General features: G+C 39.6%; 1 protein-coding gene across 7 annotated transcripts in view; it reads right to left on the bottom strand.

Annotated features, from left to right (window-relative positions):
- DMD (dystrophin) overlaps positions 1 to 23964 on the bottom strand; it is a 2140576-nt gene that overhangs the window by 1481593 nt on the left and 635019 nt on the right. For all 7 annotated transcript variants that reach the window (XM_090061814.1, XM_090061802.1, XM_090061811.1 and 4 more), the window contains exons 5-6: positions 18539 to 18631; positions 5096 to 5268 (exon numbers count right to left, since the gene is read on the bottom strand). In XM_090061814.1, coding sequence (XP_089917940.1) covers positions 5096 to 5268; positions 18539 to 18631 — 266 coding nt within the window. The remainder of the gene's footprint in view (positions 1 to 5095; positions 5269 to 18538; positions 18632 to 23964) is intronic.

The following is a 23964-nucleotide window of genomic DNA, read 5'->3' as shown; positions in this document are numbered from 1 at the left end:
CCATACTGGCATAAGTCGTCACTCAAGGATCATTGCTTTTGCTATTAATCATCTTCCCACAAAATCTTCTGTTTGATTGACTTCCTATATTCAAGTTAATAAGAATGAAATCACAATGAAAGGTCTGAGAGAGAAGGAAGAATAGATTTACACCTTACAGACTAACTAAATCAGAGATGTATAGCATAAGCTTTTCTAAGCAAAGGGCTTATTTCATCAGATACAATGAAAGGAATGAAAGGAGAGCAAAGGAAAATGAAAACCAATGAACTAAGGTCTAATGTTAAAGAGAAAAAAGTTAGAGATCTTACGACATGGGGAAAAAATTCTCAGCAAAAGACCCTTAAGGCTACAGGTGTCCAAAACTAGTTTAAGAGACTTAAATAATAAAATTAGTGTTAGTGTTGTTCCTCTCACCAAGACATTTTCAGTGATTTTATTAGTGACTATACTAGAAGTCATCAATTAGTGACAGGCTTCTTCACAGATGCAAACTTTATAGAGGTTTGTACCTGCTACTTCTTGACACTCCCTCTGCCACCTCTTTGTCTGTTACCACAAATAAATGGTAAATTACAAATAAACTTGCAATTTATTTCTTAATAAAACAAATAAAGGGGAAACACCCTGAATCTATAAACAATAAAAGTAATAGCTGTATCTGAACTTTGCTGGATTGCAATCAGTTTAGTGTTGGATTGTGTCTCTGGGTGGATGATATTATCTTCTCTTGGGCTAGGCCTAGGTCACTGCCCTCATTTTAACGGCTGTTCCAGATGACTAAATAATAAATCTTACCATGCTGCTGTTACTCAGGTCTATAAATAAAACAACATATTGTTATTATCCATATAAAAAGTTATCAGCTATTGCCTATCGCTAATATGCAATAGCCCAAGGGTTGGCTATTAATGGTTGACAACTCATCTCTGCTGCAGATGAAGGGGAGGGAAAATGTCCTTTCAACATTAAGTTTTCTCCCATGACCTCACAGTATAAATCAGCCTCCACCGTGGTTTTAAAATAAAGTACAAACAATTTCAAGCAAGCTGACATAATGGTGGTCAGAGCTAGAGGCCACGTACTCCATCCTGAATAGCAGTAATAAGAGTTCCCCAAAACTAACATAGCCAAGATATGTATTATTTAATACATTTTGAGCTAGCTGACTTTGCTGAGTTCAGTAAGACATTATCTGTAGGCTTCTAGCCTCACAAAGAATACATAGAACCATGTTTGTGCAGTTGTGTCTCATGGCTGCAGTTTTAATGGCCCTTCTCTTTCTCTTTTGGTCTGTCTGGATCCATATCTTATGCCATGAGTCAAGCTTGCCTGTCCTGATGCAGTTGCAGTACTACTGTTCTCTAGCATTCTATCTCAACTATGCTTACGCTCAGGCCCCTGGTAGATGTTACACTTAAGACATGATTAATCAGTTTATCATGTTTTAAGTAGCAACTGGGCCATGTATTTATGCAATTAATGGTGTGATTAAACAGGGAACAAGCCACAAAGTTATTACACAAAGTATGCATTATAACTTTGTGGCTAGTTTCCATTATACCTTAAACTGAATGTGTGGCCAGCACCATCCAGCTGCATTGGAATGAAGAGCTTCTGTGTGCTCCCACAACCTGGAGTTCCAATCAGCTGGCAGGTGCTTCCAACCTCAGGAGTTCACAGAAGCACTTCAAGACTCCCTCTACCCCAGCAATGGCTTGTGATTGGGATTTGATCCCCTACTCCCCAATCACATCTCCGACCAAGGATGTGTGGCATGACAAGTGCAATTGCTGGGATTGCAGATCAGATCCCATTGCACCTTTATCTGAAGATCTGCCAGCATTCTACCAGTAATCTGTTTAGCACTTGTGGTTCTCCCTTTTGGGAGTCTGTGATGAGATGAATATAAGATCTTATTATGTGTGACACTGTGAGCCACACAAATGTAATGTTGATCATCTTAGTGCTAGCTTGTAGTCGCACCTCCAACTAGAGTGGTACATCTGTGGGGTCTGGCCACACCTTAATGGAATAGAAGTTGGGTTATGCAGATCAAGAGATAATCTTGTCCAGGGAGTGTTATAACTTTGAGCCACATAAAAAGTGCTTTAAGCCACTAAAAGTTATTAACGTGCACACAATCCATGGGTTAAAAACCTCAAGAACCACCCAAATTTTACATGTAACAAAGGCCCCTAATAGCCAGATAACCTGCTTAAACCAAAGTACTGTTCAATCTTAACACAAGAACAGATAATTTTGTGTAAAAAATTTTAAAACAATGATTTATCTTGCCTAAAGACCTACCTGATCACTCAGAAAAACCTATTATCTTCAAACACTCCAAGAGGTATCTGTAATACTATTAGTAGTTCCCCAATCACAGTCTCAAAGTTACTCTCAGGAGGCAGACGCAGAGATGTTTTAACTAGACAGGGAGGCTTCAAATCTTCTGTTTCCTAGCCTTGACTCTGTACAGAGAAGCACTTTTCATATCCTGGCTGTATCTTCAGACATAATAAGCTCAGATCTTGTCTTTTAACAACCTCAAAATGTGTACGCAGGAAGGTTTATCACAAGCCATTGTGTTTCACTCCCTCCTTGTTTTTCTTACAAGACATCCTGTTACGCTAAACCAATGTATGCATACCTTAAATATCCTAATAACCAGGTCACATACAGTATTCATAAATTCTTGCAGAACAGTATCATGCCTGTCACAAGCTGAATTCTTGCTTATAGTAATGAGAAGTTTTACAAATCTAGCTTCTACCTACCCAGAACACTTTTGTTTTGAGAAGAGCTGAAACAGAAACGAAAGACATTTTTCTAAGAGGAAGAAATGCAGTTATTTTGTTTTGTTTGAGACCAAAAGAACCAATCTTTTTTTAACCAAAAAGGCACGAACGATTTCAGTTGTTGCTGGCTTTGTGGCTTTTTTCCCCTGCACTCACACAGTCCTTACTCCATCACAACGTACATAGGTTAAGTGGAATAGGGGATTAGTTTCTCCAGCCTCCAGCTCCTTCTGTGAGTGACTGTTCTTTGCGAAAAATTAGCTACCACCACTTTAGAATGAAGGAACTGGTTGATAACATCTTTCATTTGTGTCTGTTCCACACAGTGATCACGCTAAGATTAAATTCATTCTGTTTGAGAACTTGGGCTCTGCACTGGAGGAGTAAAGGAAGTGAACTTTAACACCTCTGGCCTAGGGTCAGAATGCAAGTGTTGCAGAATTATCACTATTTGCTTCTCCAGTCACTGCATTGTCTAAAACAAAAGCTTTCACCCTTCTGTACTTCATGTTGCTAAATGGAAGAAGGGCCAAAGCTTTCCCATTGTTTTGTTTATCTGAAAACAGCTGTTTGCCAGAATACGGTAACTAAATAGCAGCTGCTATAAATGTCACCACTCAGACTACAGCTTCTGTCAATGCTTACCCAAGGAGAGCAACTCATTATATACACACAAAGAAAACCCAGTGAATATTGATAGGTACAAAGGACATGGGGGTTGCATGACTTCTGATGCCTTGATTGTTATTGTAGAATGTGCTGTTTGATAGAGGAGTTAAAACCAGGAGGTGCTAAAACCACATATGCAGATGAGCACAGAGTTGCTTTCAGTTGCCCCATTTGTCAATATTTAAAAGGGATAAGGCAGGTGTCATTCATTTTAAAATTTTACCTTGGTCTCAACAATTTATCTTGTAATCCTGGACAATAAATTGAATTTTACAGCAATATGAGATATTTAAAAGCTCACCCACTTAAGAACAGAGAAAAGAGGCATGAAGCTTCTGAAGAATGGGCTATATACCCAGTTCTAGAAGCACTAGGTCTACATGAGAATATACACAAAAATGTTATTTCCATACTTTTTATAGTGTCTGTTATGCTTCACTCAAACACCACTGTGATTAGATGACAATGTGTTTTGAAAAGGCTGATTTGGCTAACTGTAATCATCACTGCTTTCTACTTCCATTGGGAAATATTGAGGACCCTGTTACAGCCAATATAGAGAACAACTGAAGTCTGGGAACTCAGCATAAGAATGGGAGCATAGACAAAGAATACACTATAACTGAAATGAAGACAAAAGACCTGTCATCTGAAATGGTGCACTTGGAGAGGAAAGAAGAGGTAGCAGTAGCCCTGTAACTCTGACAGTGAGTGATTTAAGTATCTAAATTGCAAAGTCACCAGACCTGGCAGCACACTTTAAACACACAAGGCACCTTTACAAAGTCTACCCCTCAAGCTGAATCAACACCTTTATGTTGCAATGGTAACTAGCCCATGCCCTCAGTACCTCAGACACAGCTACACTGCTTCTAGTTGGGTGAGCAGTGTGGAGGGAAAGCATGGACATGATGACTGAGTCCATGCTTTCCCCATGAGATACCCTTCCAAACAGTGCTGCTGTTGGGCATGCTAGATTCATGGTTCAGACATGGTCATGTTTCATTTTATTTGAAGTTAGTTTATAATTTATGAAAAAGTGTCATTGGATCCAACAAAAACCGTGGCAAGACCTTAAAAAACACTTATCTTAAACATCCCTTGCGGTCAAAGTGAAGGGCATGCCCCCTCTCATTCTGCATTCATACAACACCTAAAAGAATGGTTCTCTAATTTCATTTGGCCATTTAGTACTCTGGTAACAAATAGCCACTATAACATATTCCTGACTTGTACTAATATCTGGTAAGTCATTTTCCTCTTTTACCAACAAGACTTACCTATATCATTATTCTATTCTCTTATTTGGAAAAATGCCAAGCAAATGAAATCTATACTACAAAGTAACACACACTAGTACGTCTATAAGAAATAATAATTAACAAAAAAAATTATATAAAAATATAATCTCTTTAGCCTGGCGTTTAATCTGATAAAATGCCATTTTCTGACCGATACACAATTTCCACTGATAGTTTTGGACAACAAGGAACTTTGCAGGATTGAGGCCTCAAAATCAAAGTAAAAACAAAACAACCATTTTAACATTGCATAATAGAAAGCATTATTTTAAACCCACTATCTTGCAATATACTTTCTAAAATAACATGCATGGTTTTTCCTACCTGTGACTGTGGATGAGTGCATTGAAAGCCAATCCGTCAGACCAGCTACTGGTGAAATTGATAACATTGACCTGTGGGTAACTACGAGTTGATTGGCGGACCCAGCTTAGTAAGATCTTTTCACTGTTTGTCTGCTGCAACCCAGCCATGATGTTTTTCATTACATCTTTGACCTGCATTAGGAAACAGAATTTCACTCAAGGTTTGAACTTATTTATTAAAAGCAAACTCTATTTCTGGCACAAATAGTAAAAAAAAAAAAAATGGTTTCTCATAAGTAAATTGATATCACTGTGTAAAAGTAGCAATGATGCAATCATTGTTAAAACACCCAGTTTTAGCTTGTTTGTTTGTTTATACTGGTATATGTAGAATATTCACTGGTACAAGAATGCAAAAGGTCCATTTGTAAGTGCACTTATGAGGGAGTTCATTTAAAGAAAATCTTTTTTTCCCTCTCATATTTTCTTTCCTACAGCAAATATTTCCTTGATTAACAGGACAAGCATGGCTATGATTAGTCAACTAGCAGGAGTACTTTCTTCTCTTCATTCCTATTACAGGCTGACATTATCATTAATGAGTGTTAAATGTCCCTGAAAAGTAAAAAACTGATCATTATTCTAGAAGATAAAGGCATACTTATGAAACATGCATAGGTATTCGTATAGACTGAAACAAAATGGGGCAAAACTGTACCGTACAGACTTTTTTTTCTTAGTTCCTTTTACTTAATTAATTATGAAAAGTTGATCATTTAAAGTGATTGGATACCCAGTTCTTTTTCAGTTATTTCACTATGGTGACAATTATTAGTTTCTCAAAGCACAATAGTTTAATAGATTTTCAAGCCTAGAAAATAATATATTTCCTATCCATCTGTATTACAATAAAAACAGTCTTACACACTTCTGTTTAGGAATTTATGAAAGTGTGTGCCTTTACAGTCTCTTCTGTTTCTTTTCTTTTTTATAACTACATTCCCTGTCTATTTATTTTATGTTTGGCAGTCAGCATACAATATTCACTAGGGTAAAAAACTATATAGAAAACTGAAAGTTTATAATTAACCCAATTAACTATGTATTGTTTAATTTATAACACAACACCAGCACTGTACACCCACAAATGTCAACTGAAGAATAATATTTAGATGTGAGGCAATTAGTGTGCCCAACCAACCTGGTGGGAGGACGAGCCTGGCTTGACTCTGAGGCAGCAAAATTGTAAGAAATGTGAAATAGTTAGCATTTTTTAAATATGCACACTAATTTATCCATCTACATACAAATATAAGTAGATAGGCATTTTAATACAATTCTATGGAAAAAATAGCTATTTAGGTGAAGAATAATAGAACAGTATTAGAAATCTGAAAAGTACTGCATTGTCTTTAAAATTACTTTTTCCAAGTTAATTGTAACTATTAAGATGTTATTTGAAATTTTAAAAATTCTATGTGCTGCTATTTGCTAATATCATTTTTACAACTGATGTTATGCCATTCCTGTTTTCATAACTTTAGGATGCCTGTTACCCAGAGTATTATGTGGGAACTAGTCTGCCCAAAACCACCACAGATTTTAGGCTTTGTCTGCACATAGCCTTACACAAATTTAAATTCACTAGTTTAGATACACTTGGGCAATTCTCTGCACAGATATCTATCAGTGTCCAGCTGATCCTCTAATTTTACACAAGTCAAATAAACAAGACAAGATATATTCAAACCTATTTAATTGTACTGACACTCAAAGTTGCATCCGTTCTATCTAAGGATAGAAAATCATACCTTCAGTTAAATAAGTGGAGCTGTGTGCAGTGCCTAGACTGAGAAAACACTTAGCACACTGTAACTCTTGTTGTGCTTAGAAAATGTCCAAAGTGCAGGCTGTAACTAGCTCTGAGTTGTTTAAGTGTAGGATCAGTTTTATTACTTTCTTTGAGTGTGTAAATGCCCTCACCCCCCATTAAAGGAATAGGATGCACCTCTGGAAATGTGTAGATGCCCCTTCTGATGATGGGGTTAGTTGCATCCCCACAGCAAGTAAGGGAATCACTATACTTTATTTAGGTCATTCAAAGCCAGTTACAAGCTGTGTTGTGGTCATCTGCAAGGTGAAGCAGAATTCTCCCACTGGTATTTACTTCACCATAAGAGAAGAAAGGTTGCAAAAATACCCACAAGGGAAAAATTATGTACGGGGATTGGGAGACAAACTGTTAACTCAGTGAATGAGTTCAGTTTGACTGCTGCTGATTAAAACAAGTTTAACAGTAATACTATGAGATGTGAGGCTAGGTTGTAACTTTGAAAATCTTATTACTTGTTGCTTAACTAAATGCATCCATATGTTTTAGGGTGTCATTATGCTAATACACCACACGATTCATAATGAATCAGGCATACTGTTGATCTGGGCACTGTGGAACAATGTGAGCTTTGATGTCGCTGTATAGACTTCGGGAGAAAATGCATCCCTTCTGAAGTCTATGGCAAAGCTCCTAGTGAGTTGTGCACAGGCAGGATTTCACTTAATGGTAGGGTGACCATATGTCCCAGATTGGACAGGACAGTCCCAGATGTCATGGCCATTAGGGGAAATAGAAGCAGAAGTCCTAGATTGGAGGGAATTCATCCACACAGATGGCTTCTGAGTCAGGAGCTGGGCACCTGTAGGTGGGTTTGCACCCGTCTGGGACTTTTGCTCCAATTTTCTCCAGGGAACCCAACTAATGGGCCACCCCTTGGTCCAAACCCTGCTAGGCTGCAATAGAGTCAGGGGAGGGGTGTGCACGGGGAGCCATAGGATTGTGGCTGTGTGTGCACATGTGTGCATACATGCGTGTGTGCATGCGCTGCACTGTCATGCCTGGCCCCACTCCTGGAAGTTGTAGGGTTGCGGGGTGTGTGTGTGTTTGTGTTTTGTGTGTGTGTGCACACTACACTATCCTGTCCTGCCCAGCCCTGTTCCTGGGAGCCTCAGTGTTGGGGCTGTGTGTGTGTGTGTGTGTGTGTGCATGTGTGTGTGTGTGCGCACGCGCGCGCGCACATGAGCACACATGTGCATGCAAACACTCCCCTCCCAACCATCCTGGATTTCCCTCAAATTATTTCAGTCATCCTGCTAAATAGAATCTACGTAAGTCAAGATATTCATGACCTTTCTTCCCCTCTGACAAACGTTGCTTTTCAGAGTGAAAAAAACACCATTTTAAGTCATTTTTATTAACCCTAGAATAAAATCACTGGACTTTTATGTAATACTTATTTTTTATGCAATGAAATCTTGATGACAAAGTTAAACAATTTATGAAATCCTTGGGTCAGATTCTTTGTTGGCATCTTAGATATTAATTTGTGCCAATATAAAATGAAGCTACCGTATTAGAACTACAGAATTTTACCCTCACTTTGCATTGGCTTAAAAAGATATACAATGTACAAGGGAGCAGGGAATAGGGGCCAGTGCTTGGTGCAGTTTAAATTGATTTATATATTTCCTTGGATCTTTTTTAGTGTCTTTGTTCTCCTTTAGCATGTGCACTTAGTGGCCGTTAATTTTGAAGAATAACAGAATTCGTCAAGTGCAAAATCTGTGAGAGTGAATTGTTCAAAACTAACTCCCTTGTTTTGTTGTTTGAGATGATTAATATCCTTATATATAGTAGTTTGGGGTCATTTTTCTTTGGGGATTTTAAAGCAAGCTTCATGGGCTGCTTTTCATTTACAGGTGGAGATTCATCCTTGAGTACTTCTAATAACTGGAACTATTTGAAACTTACATATACAAAACAGGTTCTAGCAAGATGTGCTGAACCTTCAACTGAAGGCAGAAACCAGGAATTTAATGATGATGGGTTCACCACATTTTTACCTCAAATGCTATTTTATTATATGATTTTTTGCTTACGTTCAGAATTATGCAAACATCCATCTTTACCATAATCACACCACCATTTAAAAGGTTCTGATTTCCTGTTAAACTATATGCTGCCTTGATTTAGAGGTTTTTAAGAGTTGGGTAGAAAAAGCAGGGGGTTGGACTAGATGACTTTGTGAGGTCCCTTCCAGCCCTAATTTTCTATAATTCTAAATCAGGAAGGCCAAAGTGCAATTGGAATTACAGTTAGTTACAAGAGATTTGAAGGGTAACAACAATCATTCTATAAGTATGTCACCAACAACAGGAAGAGCAGACATGTGGGTCTCCTACTGAATGGGGGAGACAGCCTAGTGACAGATGATGTGGAAAAGGATGAAGTACTCAATGCCTTTTTCAGTCAGTCTTCACAGGCAAGGAGAGCTCCCAGATTATTACACCTGGCAGCACAGTTTGGGGAGAAGGTGAGCAGCCAACAGTGGCAAAAGACAGCTTAGGAATGACTTAGAAAAGCTGGACACATACAGGTTTACAGGGCTGGATGCGATGCACCTGAGAGTGCTGAGGAAGTTGGTGTATGTGACTGCAGAGTTGTTGGCCATTATCTTTGAAAACTCATGGCAATCAGGGGAAATTCTAGATGACTGGAGAAAGGCAGATATAGTGCCAATCTTTAAGAAAGGGAAGAAGGAGGATTTGGAGAATTTCAAACTAGTCAGCCTCACCTCAGTCCCTGGAAAAATCATGAAGCAGGTGCTTAAGGAGGCCATCTCTAAGCACTTGGAGGAGAAGAAGGTAATTAGGAACAGTCAGCATGAATTCACTAAGGGGAAGTCATGCCTTACCAACCTAATTGCTTTCCATAACGAGATGACTGGTTCTGTGAATACAGGGAGACCAGTGGACATGGTATATGTTGACTTTAGAAAGGCTTCTGATACAATCTCTCCCAACATTCCTGCAAGAAAGCTGAGGAAGTATAGTTTACCTAAAAGGATTGTAAGGTGGACATAAAGCTGGCTGGATCACTGGGCACAGAGGGTAGTAATCAATGGCTCAATGGCTGGTTGGCAGTCAGTATTCAAGTGAAGTGCCCCAGGGGTTGGTCCTGGGACTGGTTTTGTTCATTGTCTTTATCAATGACTGGGAATATGGGATGGAGTGTGCTCCCAGGAAGTTTGCAGATGACACCAAGCTGGTTTAGGATTCAGAGAGACCATGACAAATTGGAGGACTGGACCAAAAATTCTTATGAGGCTCAGTAAGAAGACGTGCAAAGACCTGAAGTTAGGACAGAACAATCCCATGTACCAGTACAGGCTGGGGACCAAATGGCTAAGCAGCAGCTCTGCAAGAGTGGGCAATTAGCTGAATAGAGCCAACAGTGTGCTCTTGTTGTGAAGAAGACTAACTGCATACTGGGCTGTATTACTGAAGCATTGCCAGCAGATCAAGAGCAGTGATTCTTCCCCTCTGAGGCCACATCTTCACTGTCCAGTTTTGGGCTCCCCATTACAAGAAGATTGTGGACAAATTGGAGAGAGTCCAGCGGAGGGCAATGCAAATGGTTAGGAGGCTGGGGCACATGACTTTTGAGGAAAGGCTGAGGGAACCAGTCTTATTTAGTCTCCAGAAGAAAAGACTAAGGGAGGCTTTAATAACAACCTTCAGCTGCCTGAAGGGTAATTCCAAAGAGGATAGAGTTCAACTGTTCTCAGTGGTGACAGATGACAGAACAAGGAGTAACAGTTTCAAGTTGCAGCAAGAGAAGTTTAGGTTAGATATTAGGGAGAATTTTCTCACCAGGAGGGTAGTAAAGCACTGGAACAGGTTATCCAGAGGGGTGGTGGAATCTCCATCCTTGGAGGTTTTTAAAATCTGGCTAGACGTAGCCTTGGCTGGAATGGTATAGGTGGGGGTGGTCCTGTTATGAGAACGGGTCTGGATGAGTTCAGTGCTTCTCAACCCATGGGTCATGACTCAGAAGTGGGTTGCAAGGATATATGAAAGGGCACTGAACAAACTTTAAAAATGGATCAACAGACTTTTTAAATGGATCCTTCTTTATAGAAGAAAAATGTGGGAAACCATGGCTGTTCCCTTGCAGTCTGGCAGAGTTCTAGCCACACTGGGAGGCTGGGGCTGAGGCGGGTGCTGTGGGTCAGGAGCGAGAGGCACTGGATCAGGACTGACCATTGATGTTTACAAATGGGTCTTGGTACAAAAAAATGTTGAGAACCACTGGACTAGATGATTTCCTGAGATCCTTTCCAATCCTAATTTTTTATGATTCTGTGCGAGGAAGTTGGTCCAAGGTATCCCAAAAGAAATAATTCCTTTGAAATATGGAATTCAGAGTCTTAGTTCTCTTTCTCCGAACTGAAACTTACACAGCAAAATGCAAACAGATAAATATGTAACCATAAAGACAAACATCTCTTCTAGTGAATTAGCATTAACAGAAAAACAAAGGAAAGGAAGGCCTGCTGTCAGTAAAGCACTTCTTACCAGGGTTCAAGAAAAAAAAAAGTTCTATACCAAACCTCTAAAGGCATTAGAGTTAAGAATCGTAACGAAAAACAAGCCAGAAAGTATCTGTGATAGTGGTAACAGGAGGATTTTTTTTTCTTTTCTATTCCTGAATATGCTTTTTATAGAAATTAGCCAAAGGCTATCTTTGAGCCATTCTAACTGAAACAAATAGTATATACCTAGGACAATCTGGATTCAGTCCAGAACAGTTCTTTTGAGACAATGATTGATGATTTCCTTCTCTTGATGGCTGGAGGGTAGACATCCTGTCTCTTCCTCCTCTCTGCAGCATCCAGTCAACCATAAGATGCTGCAGTCCTGTCTGAGGGAAGTGGCAGGTGTTCAGGGTAATGGGCTGAAAATGGTTTGTGTTTTTCCTGGAGGGGTCTACCCAACAAGTAATGATGGGAAACTTCATATCCATCACTAATCTCCTCATTAGTGGCATCCCACAAGGATCAATCCTCTCTTCAGTCCTAAATGGTATTTCTATGAAACCATTTGTCAGCTGAGTTCAGACATGAATTCAGAACACAACAGTATTTTGTTTTGTGTCAGGGTTGCTAGTAGTTTTGTGAAGAGTTTAGATTATGGATTGTATAAAATGGTTTGGATAGAGGTGATCCTACCTCAGGCAGGAGGGTTGGACTAGATGACCTCTAGAAGTCCCTTCTAGCCCTACTTCTCTATATTTTCTTTAAGAACAAGTAAATGACACAGTGTTCTACTGCACATGACAACACTACCACCAGAATGGCTTAGGACTGAGGCTGAGACCAGCTTGTAAATAAAAGCAGCTGCTGGAACTAAACCGAAGCAAGAAAGAGGTGATCTTAGAAAGCATTCTGAAGAGTTGGCAGCCACCGACATCTCTTTGCTTTGAAGACACACACCCCACAACCATTGCATTTAAAATATACTTTAAATTTCATAAAGTGATTTGTTGGTCAGTTTTATTTTCACCTTGTAACCAAATATAGGTGAACTTTGTTTAAAAGATCAAGTGATATATTCAGATCAAAATCGGAAGCCTCTTTTGCGTACAGCTGAAAAGAAAGATTCAGACCATACAACACTGAACAAAATAGTATACAATACAGCATAAGAGTGCAATCTGATAGAACATGTTAGCAATAATCTGGAGAGGAAGATAAATAAGGAGGTAATAGAGCCCATATGAGATACTGAGAGAAATCAGATTTTTACATGAAACTGAGGATAGGAAGGAACGCTTGCAAGAAAGGAAACGAAAGGAAAGGAAAGGAAAAGAAAGGAAAGGAACTTATGTATGCTATAATTCATATAAAGACCTATCCAATATTTTGACAGCTGGCTCATTATACACCTTATTTTCTCTATCTGTTCTTTTCCCCCAGTTTATATAGAAATACTTGTTTGAATCTTCTGATGTTGGTTCTGACTTGCTATCAGAGAATCAAAGTTTCTGCAGGAGTGGGCTTGTGTGACAAGGAACATATTTAATCAGTAGTTTATGGTACATCTGCCAAGCATTCCCCCTCTGAAGTTCCTTTCAGACTCCACCCCACAAATTGCAAATAAAAAAATTAACAATTAACAGAAATAGAGGGAACAGATATCCTCTACAAATATAGTCTATAAGTAGACAGTCTGGGGAGTCCTAGCTTTCTAACTGGGCTTTTCTTTAGCAGCAGTCTGCCAAATATCCAGTTGTTTAGTTACAGAAATAATCTGACGTAAGCAAATTTAGTATGAAGGCAAACAGGTCTACTCTCAGTCCATTACAATGTACCTGCACTCCAGCCTTCTTTTCTTTCTTAAATAATCAACAAGCTTTTCTACACTTACTCCCATAAAAAAACCCCCACAACAGTTATAAATATATATTTCAAATAGGAACACTCTCGATCACTGCTAAACTTAAATGTAAGTCACCTCAAGACCTAAAAAACCTGCAGAAATGAACAAGAATTTTCTCAGAGCTGTTACCAGACTTGTCTGCTTCACCAGGGCCAACCCTAAAAGGCACACAAGTTGTTGTCTATAGCTTTAGACTGCAAGACAGCTAGTGTATATACAAAGGAGAACAAACCAAATTCGTATCTGACTTTACTCAAGTTTTTCTTTTCCAGCAGAACTGTGGATACTAGTTGGCCTTTCTCCCAACCTTTCATTTTATCCTAACATCTGTCATCAGGCAAGGCATTGGAACAAAATGTGGGATATTTAGCCGATAAACTGCTGTCTTTACTCCCTGAGAGGAACTTGAAAAGAACTTTTGACCAACATGGTCCTTAACTCTCCTTTCAGTTGGGTGTGAACAGGCTTATCTAAAGCTGAGAATTTATATTTACACACTCATACACATGCACACATGGATAACACAATAGGTACTGGGGGTGTATGAAGTGGGCCCTACTTGGTTTGGATTTGGATTTGGCCCAAATCAGGGATAGTGTTTCAATTCGTTGTTTCGGATCACTCCCTGATTTGATTTGGCTAAATCTGAATCTGAAGATTCAATGCTGATTTGGAGAATCAGCAATTTGGACCTAGACACAGCTTTACATGTTTTTTCTGAATACCTGGAGGTACCAGCATGGCTTGTGAATGCTGCAATGCTGGGGTGGATAGAGCGTCTCACAGAAGTGCTTGTGGGGGGCCTCCACATGTTCAGCGATGAACCCAGAAGTTGCCTGGAAGTACTTCTAGTCTACTTCCAGGTCCACCAGAAAGCACATGCTCCCCGCAACCCCCAACCCAGGAAGCACCAGTAGCCAAACTGGGTGGGTCATGGGGGGAAGGGTCCCCTGGCATGCTCCCTGGCAGACCCAGATGTGGACCAGAAGTGCTTCTGGTCCACTTCCAGGTCTGCTGCCAAGCGTGCTGGGGAGCCCACTGCACTCCTGTGGGATGCTCCATGTGCCCCAGCATCACAGTGTTCATGAATTGCCTGCTACCTATGTAGCAAAACCCCCAGTTTTTCTTTTTTTCTTTTAAAATGCATTCCCTCCCCTTCCCCAACCATTTCTGACCTTTTCTCTCCCTCTCTATTCCTTATAGATAAGTATAAGTGAGCTAAGACATAAGCTAAGTTTCAGCATTTTTTTTTTGGTAGCAGTTGTATTTGTTTTGTTTTTTCTCCTTCCTTACATTGTATAATTATTGTGTTTATATTGATTTTTACTGTTCAACTCAGCCCTTGAGCCACCCTCAGTATTAAAAAAAAACAAAATATGAGGCAACCCACCATTGTGCTAAGGCTGCACATGCTCAGTAAGAACACCTGGAGCCCTCTGGAACAGGACTGACCTTGCCTGGACAGGCCCTCCCCATAAGAGATCAGAGGTAGTCTGCCCCATAAAAGGGGTAGTGAAGACTAACTCCTTGGGATGCCCTCCCCATCTGGACCAGCACCATGACACACCACCTATACACCCAGAGGCCCTGCTGGCAACCCCACTCTGGGGAACACCTACTGGACAAAGACCCCTTTCCAGCTTGGATAGGTAGCTATCACCCCCACCCCATCTTCAACCAAGGACTTGGACTCTGCTTCTCTTCCCTACCTGGACTCCAGCATTTCCACTGAGCCTCTTTCTCCTACTGCCATTGTAAGTGCTTGTGTGTGTGTGTGGGGGGGGGCACAATAACTTCATGGGGCTGTGTAGTGTGTTGTCTGTTTAATAAACCTGTTATTTTGAAACCCAGGTTGGGTTTTTGTCTGTTTCCTGACTGTTTCCTCCTTGCCACCACTTATCTACCCGCCCCGCCCCAATCTCTCAGCTGTCTGCCTCAGTTTCCAGCCCCAAGTTCCCAGGTTTCTGCCTCAGTTTCTTTCCTGGCTGTCTCCTCCATGCCACTGGGCTTTTCCCCTTGCACCAGTGACATTGAGTAACCCTGGGGCTTCTTGACCTTAAGTAACCCCAAGCCTCAGTTCCTCAGCCAGCTTCTCTCTAGTCCACTGGTTCTAATCCTGGTTCTGGCAACTTTCACTCCCTACACTTTAACTCTCTCTCTCTCACCTTAACCTTCCCCCAAGTATGTCAGGTACCCCAAGCACGCACATACACACTATACCATCCAAGTTAGGAACTTACCTGTGTGTATGTGTAGGTGGGTTGTATGTGTGTGAACTGGTGAGTGTGTGTGTGTGTCATTGTGTGCATGATAGATGAATTAGTGATTTGTGTATGTGTACTGAGCATGTGTGTATGGACAGTTGATTTTTGTCTAACTTTGAGGTGTATGTGCTTGAACTGGTGATAGATATGCATGTGCTTAGGCTGGTTTGGATGTGTATGTACCTGAGTTGGAGTGTGCCTGTGTGTATGAACCTAATTGACTTGTGTGTTTGTATATGCGCAATTGTGTCACACCCTCCTGTCTAACAGCGCAATATTGAGACCCTGAGAGCTGGCCTGACCCCACAGGGCAGCACCTAGAGGTATTTATCTAAAGCTGTGTGAATTGCCAAATCTTTCTGCATCTCTCCAAATCAATTTGGAGAGACTAAAGGGTCCTCTGATTCAATTTGGAATCGGCGATTCGGCCACTGAATTGGGCCAAATCTCCACCAAATCAAATCAGGGACCGAAGCTTCACACAGCCCTAAAAGGTATTATGGATCTCCCTCAGAAGTCTTTTACGTCAGACCCTCTTCACAGTTCTGGCCCTTATCCCGTAAACACTAACTTGCTTAACCTTTTACAAAGGAGTAGTCCTTTTGAAGGTATAAACGTAAGCACAGGCTTGGATTCATTAGTTTAAAGCCCTTTGAATCCTGCTTCCTGCTCTACTCAAACTTTAAAACAAACTGTCTGGGATAGGCAGTGGCATTTCTATTCAGGAACTGCCGAGGGAATCGATTCACTTAATGGCTCATTACCTGATTCCTGCTAATAACTCTTCACTCCAGAGGTGCTAAAGGCATTCCTCCTTTTTAATGGCCTTGGTGTTCCATTTATCAAGCTAGCCTTCCTTTTGCAATTTTGCTGTGAGCCATTCCTGGTAATCTTTCTCTCCTATTTCACAGCTCTGCAGACTCTTCTGAGTTCTAGCTAAATACCTTAACTCAGGTGTGATAATATTAACGGAGGTGAGCATTAACCCGTGTGTGAAAATGACTGACAGTGAAGTAGTGGATGTATTATCACGAGGCTCAGGAAGGCTATATTTTGTTTTGCAAATCTGAATAAGAGATGTACATTTAAATATAAAGACTGCAGGACTAATAAAACAGTATCTTTTGACAATTTTTGCTAAGTTTGTTGTGTATTTTTAATTTTATATACAATCTACCAAAGCTGTATTACAACAAAGTTTTATTTGCTGTTGCTTTGATCTTAAACTGAATATTACAGAGCAGGACCCCTAGCATATTCTAGTTTCTCTTTAACTGGAGAAAAATATGTTGCATTTTATGTGATGACGCACCACACCATCTGCATCCCACTTTTCAAAATCCTAGACCCGCCCATGCTAAAGCCCTTCTGCAATTATGTTCTTTCATATTTCCTTTTATCTCCTTTTTCTCCCTCAACATAAAGAAGGGTATAGGTACTAAAAGATCACATTCACATACCCAATCCCTTTCTACATTTTCCCGGCTAATGACTGTCATATGTACATACCTATGTACCACAAAAAGACTGCTGAAAATAAGACAAGACATGAAAATTAATTAAACTATAACTAATAGTAAAGCCTCTCTCTAATAAAGCTCAAAGAGGATTGAAACGATATGCGGATTTGAACAAAAGGCTGTTTATATCTGCCTGCTGTGTGTATTAATTGAAACATGGTATTTCAAGCATTAACGGTAGAAGGGATGCAACTAGTCTTTCCCTTTACATATACTCCACTGCTCACAATCTCATTACCTGGGTTTTAGTTTCAACATTCTAATCCTTCAAAACAATGACTAATCTTACACTGCTGAACCAAACTGGAGTCATATCAGAGTAAAGGATAGAAGTGAATCAGTATTAGATGTTTTGAGACCTCTACTCCAGTGGTTCCCAAACTCTGGCAGACTGCGCACCACCAATTTAAAAGGATACAACCTTAGGTACCGCCAGCAAATTTTTGTCCTATAAAGTAATTATAATAAATCTGTTAATGCACACCACTGCCAGGTGGTCTGTGTACCACTGGTGGTATGCGTACCACAGATTGGGAACTGCTGCTATACGCATTTTGCTTTCTGTAACTGTATTCATTTGCAACAACTCACAGTAGAATTAGCATTAGAAGAGCACCACAGTTCCCATATTTGGGAATTTGTTTGTGTGCATTTATAGCAGAGCAATATTATTAGTTTGGTTTTTCTTTATGTTACTCTTATAGTTATTGTTTCCTGTTGCTCTGGATCAAATTTGGTTGTACTTCATTAGGCTGTCAACATTCCCTCGTTCATTTCTGCTTTCTCTGTGGGCTGAGCTTCCACCCCTTTTTCAGAAGAACACATAGACCCTGAATTAGCATTCAAGCTCAAGCTCTTTCTAGACTTTGTTTTTACTAGCAACTTAGAAACTGTAGTTATCCTAAGCTACCCAGCTAAACACATCTGTTCAAGATCCCTGCAAGATCTTTGTTTGTCTAAAACAGTTATTCTCAACCTTTCTTAGACTGAAGGCACCCCTTGTTAAACTCCAGGCCCCTCCCAGAAAATGTAAGTTTTAACTTTCACTGTTTTTCAGCTGTGGAAAAATAATTTCCACATGGGCTTGTCTACTCATTTTGCTTTTTTGTAATCATATTATGTATTTATTTGCAACAGCTGACAGTAAAATTAAAATTAGAAGAATTGTTAATGCTCCAGAACCTATTTTATAATCTGCTGATTCTTAATGTCCCAGATAATATGTAAACAGACTTCATAAGATTTGCTAATTTAAAAAATAAGCACTTTGTGGATGACCTTATTTTGTTCAAAATGCCTATGTTTGCTCTGCAGGTTGTGGCTGGGTAATAACAGAAAGAGGATTAGGGAACATACACACATAAGTGAATACACATCTCTTACGCATTCAGCAGCACCACTCACCTGCCAGTGGAGGATTATACTCCAGATCAAACCAAGCGTTAATTTATGATTTCCATCCACTATGTCTGTGCTTCCAATATTCACCAAATCAACCTATTAAAGAAATACAAAACAAGAATTTAAACTGATTTAACAATTACCATAAGAAAGCTTTTATTTATTTCTATTCTTATAAAAAATAAATCTTTCATTCAGTAAACGTCTAAAACATGTTAGATAAACAGGACAATTAATGTGCTGGCAAAAAGCAAGTAGAAAAGTTAATGATACAAAGTTGTAATTATTTCAACTTTAAAATTCTATGAAAATGTAACAATATAACAATTAAATAAAATAACACCTCTTATGCTAATGAAATGTTAATCAGGGATAATTAAATGACATAATTCAAGGAAATATACACAGGAAGACTCCAACAACTTCACTGGTGCTACTTTCTCTATTAAAAAAAACAAAGAAAAACCCTGTAGTAGTAAATCTAACTCATTTAGCAGGAAAAAAAGAAAAACAAAAAGAATATATATTCAACATAATCATTTTAACATTGCTATGGGAGCTGCAATGCTATCTTTATCTGACTGTATGCAACTTTTGTTTAGTGAATTCAGATACAAAAGAATGATATCCTGGCTGTTTTAAAATTAATAAAAAATGCTGCCACAGATGTCAGAAGAATGACATGCACATGTTATGCAGAAGGTAGAGCATTGTGGCACTTTAGGCTTTCTATACACTTGCTCATTGGCATTCCAATTCAAATGCATCAGAGCTGACTCAATTAACTGAGTCTTTTCCATGTCCTAATTAGAACTCTGCAGCATTGCCTCAGTGTTATGTGTATTAAGCCCTTGCAAATTTAAAAATGGCAGTGGGGCAATTTAACTAAACCTCATCAAATGAAGTTTAGACAAAGCATTCCACAGACACTTCTAAATGTATGGGGGCTTAATATGCGTGACACTGCAGTGTTTTAATTAGCGTGGCTGCCCAAAAACTGCTCAAATTAAAATGCCTCCCCCTACCTCCGAGCATGCACATAGCTTTAGAGACTAATTGGTTTGGGAAGGAACAAGTTTTTGTAGGCAACCACCTACCATATCTACTCAATCATAAGTAGGGGTCCTGGTTTTCTCTAATTTAAAAAAATTCCCAATTTTTGGTTAAAAAAAAGTAACCCCAAATCCACATTTTCCCATGATTTAAATGAAACTCCAGTATATATATATATATATATATGTGGCATTTAATTTAAATCATGGAAAAATGTGTATTTGGGTTTGTTGTTTGTTTGTTTTTTAACTGAAAATTGGGGATTTCTTTTAAAGTAGAGAAAACCAGGATCCTCTGATTATAAGACGAGGTTTTTTCCTCCAATCAGCATGGGGAAAAAAGCTCCTCATGTTACATTCTGATACAAGGAAACATCTTTAAATGCATTTTTTATCATTAAACTGCTTCCAGAAGTCATTAAAAAAAAAAACTACTGGAGTGACTTGTGGGTGGAGAAATGTGGGTGGAGAAATGTGGGTGGAGGATGTTTGCAGGTAGTATGGCCACTTATGGTTCTGGACTCCTGGATTTGGAGTTAGTTTTGGCTAATTTGGCTTCAGATACAAATTATTAAAAAAAAAACTATTGGAGTAATTTGTATCTGAAGCCAAATTAGCCAAAACTAATTCCAAATCCAGGAGTCCAGAACCATAAGTGGCCATACTACCTGCAAACATCCTCCACCCACACCTGGGGCTTCAGATGTTTCCAAAGCCTTTGGTGGGCATCCTACATGCAGACCCAAACCTAGAGGCTTGGCATTCAGATGCCCCAGAGTTTTGCTTGCCCTTACCCATAAGGCGCTTGGAGCAAGCAAGGGAGGAGATTCCCATTTCCATAAACTGGGCTTAAAGCTGCTGCACCTCGGCGGGTACTGAACCATGGCAAAAGAGGAGTTCTCCCACTGGGTGGTTCAGGAAAACTGCCTTCTTGGACACAGATAGTATTTTCCCTGCCAGGTTAAGAAGCTACTATGCTTGATCTGAGCCTTCAAGAGGCTAAGAAGCCACACTTCAACTTCTTCACTCCCACAACTGAGCTGTGCCTTTCTTTCCCATTTCCAATGATTTCCAGTTCTTAAGCAGCCTTAAATGTCTGGCAACCATCACCAATAGGGCCCCAAAGAGTTCACCCAGAATCCCTCTCTTGCTACCTCTCTCAGCCTTTTGCATATGACCAGTGTGGCCCCTCCTTACATAAGTTGCAGCCAGACCAAGTTGTCCTGTGCCTCATTTGCATATACATTTTTAGAGGATCCCAGGACTCATAACAAGAAAACCTGGTTCCAGGCATGAGTTGGGGGCGGTCAGCACATGGATTCTTTGTGGGTACATCTAGAGTACAAACGCATAGTGAGCAGTGCTGAGCTGCAGGGTCTCCGTGGCTTGAAATGCTGTTAATTCTGCTGGGACCGAGCTCAATGAACTATATGGTAAATCATGAGCCTTTTGGCTTTGGACTAATAACATGCATATTTTGTACTATATATACTTACATGGCTGAGGAAATACCAGGGCCATGAAGGTGGCAGGGGAAAGTACTCTGACTAAGTAGGTGGCTTAAAAATGGCTTTGTGTAGTGAACGGTGCACCACTGTCTGCTTGTGGACAGGACTCCCCACAACAGCCTCATAGTTAGCTTCCCACTGGCCAGCTTTCAGGGGAAGGATGTCAGCTACACACTGACTTTATGGAAATCCCCCAGGAGTCTTTCCTGCCCAAGTGCAGGGGGCTGAACCCCATGATCTGTAAGGTCTCTTCCAGCCCCTAACTTCTATGAAACTATGAAATGAGAGACTCCTCTCAAGCTTGCTCTTGTGGCCATATGGCTGAGGGCAAGTGAAACTTGGGGTCATCTGAACACCAAGGCTCCAGGCTTGGGCCTGAACATAAGATGCCTTCCAAAAGATTTGGAAGTATCCGAAGCCACAGGCTGAAAAGTCTAGGATGGAGGATACTTGCTGGTAGTAAGGCAACATAAGGTTTTTGAATGACTCAAAGGATTTGGAACTGATCTGGCTAATTTGACCAGAGGCGTACTTAAAAGTATGTTTACCTGTGCTAAAACTTACTGCAGTTTCAGAAAAGATAAAATACACCCATTCTGAATGAATTAAGTCTAGAGGCATGTTTATTTCCAAGTCACTATTTTCAATTTTGTCCCTCACTTCCATGTGTTCAAGGAGTGCATGGTCTAATAGTAAAGGGGAGAAGGGACTGCAGGGAGAAGTTGAGTGGGGAGACGGCAAGTGGGCAATGTGGTCCCTCCCCAATTTATTTTTCCTGCTTTAGCAGTAGGAGGGGGACAAATTCAAGGCAAACCTCCAATAGTTAAATTCCATACCTGGAAAATGAAAACAAATTTATATTTTTCCAAATATAGAATCTAATCTGGGGAGGGAGTTGTTCCATATTCAGGGGTATCTTGTACTTGAGTAAATGCAGTACTTATACATCTATTCACTCACATGTATTGTGTCTTAATAATAAAGGGTTAAATCTTAGTTTTACTCTGAGCTTTGCTACACAGCAAGGGTTCCAGTACATGACCAAACCCAGAGAAGCCAGGTAACACAGAAGAAAAATACCAGTAGAGACCAAATTCTGTCAGATGACACACACAAGCATTCAAGAAGAGGCACATCCAAGAGGGACACCATAGGTTGGAAGCTATGCACATGTGGCATGGCAGGGAGCGTGATTGCTGGGATGGTAGATTAGATCGCATCAAGTCATAAAGTGAACAAAGGCCTTAGACCCTAAAATGTTGTCTACTGGGGTTAAAGTGAAATCAGTTTAAGCTTTGCCTTCTTAGGTTTCCAGTTAAGAAATCTGTACGACTTTGACCTGGACATTTTTACATAATTTTACACAGAACTATTCTCTCAGTTTAGCATCTAGGCTTAAGGGTTGCTCTGGGAGGCCAGTCCAACAGTCCTTGTTTAATCAAAGCTCTTCAGCTCACTTAACTAGGAATTGGTCTGATCATTAAATTCCTACCAAATGGGAATGTAGAGTGATTAAGGGAGAATGAACCAAACGGGGAAGTTCTCTCTCCATTAGCCAAAGCTGAAGGGCGAGCCAGATAAAAATAATGTTCATCTAAACCAGGAGAAGGAGGAGGAGGAGTTCTACTTATAGAAGAGGAAGGGGAGGCAGCCTTCCATAACACTTTACTTTAAACTCTGAGGATATTTGAAAAGCAAGGTTTAGGATAAATAACATTTACTGTAACCCTTTATCATAGTCCATCTGTTTACACAGATACAAGACAATCCCCTCTTGTTTTCTAGGTCTGTGGCATTTGGAGTTAAAACCACATGATCCCTTTATAATCTTGCTTTCAAAATATTCAGTGCCATGATATAGCTCTCATGTGGCCCCAGTCATTGCTTCTGAGACATTCTCAAAGCTCAGGAAGGTACTTATCCTATATAGTGACAATGCAGAGTAAATGGGCTCAAATAATGACAACTTCTGGAAAGGTATTTTTGTAGCAAGAACTTTTGACTTTAAAATAGTGTGTGATGTGCATGGGACCTCATGAAGCCTTAAGAAATTAATAGGGATATTTTTTAATTGGCATAAATGACCTTAACACTCAGTACATTTTCTTAACTAACTAACTAACTAACGATTGTTTCTTTCTATTGGACTAGCATGTGCTAAACTTCTGCATGCATTACAAAGGCATGCTGTGTGCTAGAATTTGAATAAAAAATACACTAATAGAGTTTGATAATATCCATTAAACAGACTTTAAACTGTTTACAGAATTAACAACGTACTAGATGTAGGTGTGAATGAAATGAAGATCTATTTAGATGAATATCTGATTACTATTTTTTTTCCAAAATTATATTTCACCTGTATATTGCACAATGGATCCTTATAGTTTTATAGATTTGGCAAATTGTTTTTATATTTTTCAATTTCAAATATATGACCTCCTAAATGGATAAAAGAGGTCTTTACACCTCTCACATAAGGTCACTTTCATTTATGCACAAATGCACAGATAGGTAAAAATGACCTTAGATTTATAAAATCAATGAATCTATGCAGCATCTGAATGCAAGCACATTGAGTGACCTACTATACCTATCAAGAAATCCAATATAATATGTGGCTGAGAATACATTATTATTATTCCATCACAGCTTACTGTTAGGTTTAAGTGAATGTTATAATTTATCTGAATTTATTCTTGAGGAGGAGATGTGATATAATTAGGTGGCCACTAAAAGTGTCTGGTAAAGTTATTGGTCAATTAGAATGCTTGTAAGAAGAAGATATTAAGAGAATATTTACTTCAACATTATAAGCAGCATATTGGCCTGAAAATTCAATATTGGCAGAATAGAACTGACTGTTCTT

This window comes from Crocodylus siamensis, chromosome 1 (assembly GCF_052110815.1).
Source record: "Crocodylus siamensis isolate JL-2025a chromosome 1, ASM5211081v1, whole genome shotgun sequence".
NCBI lineage: Eukaryota > Metazoa > Chordata > Crocodylia > Crocodylidae > Crocodylus > Crocodylus siamensis.
This window is presented reverse-complemented; position numbering and strand designations above follow the sequence as displayed.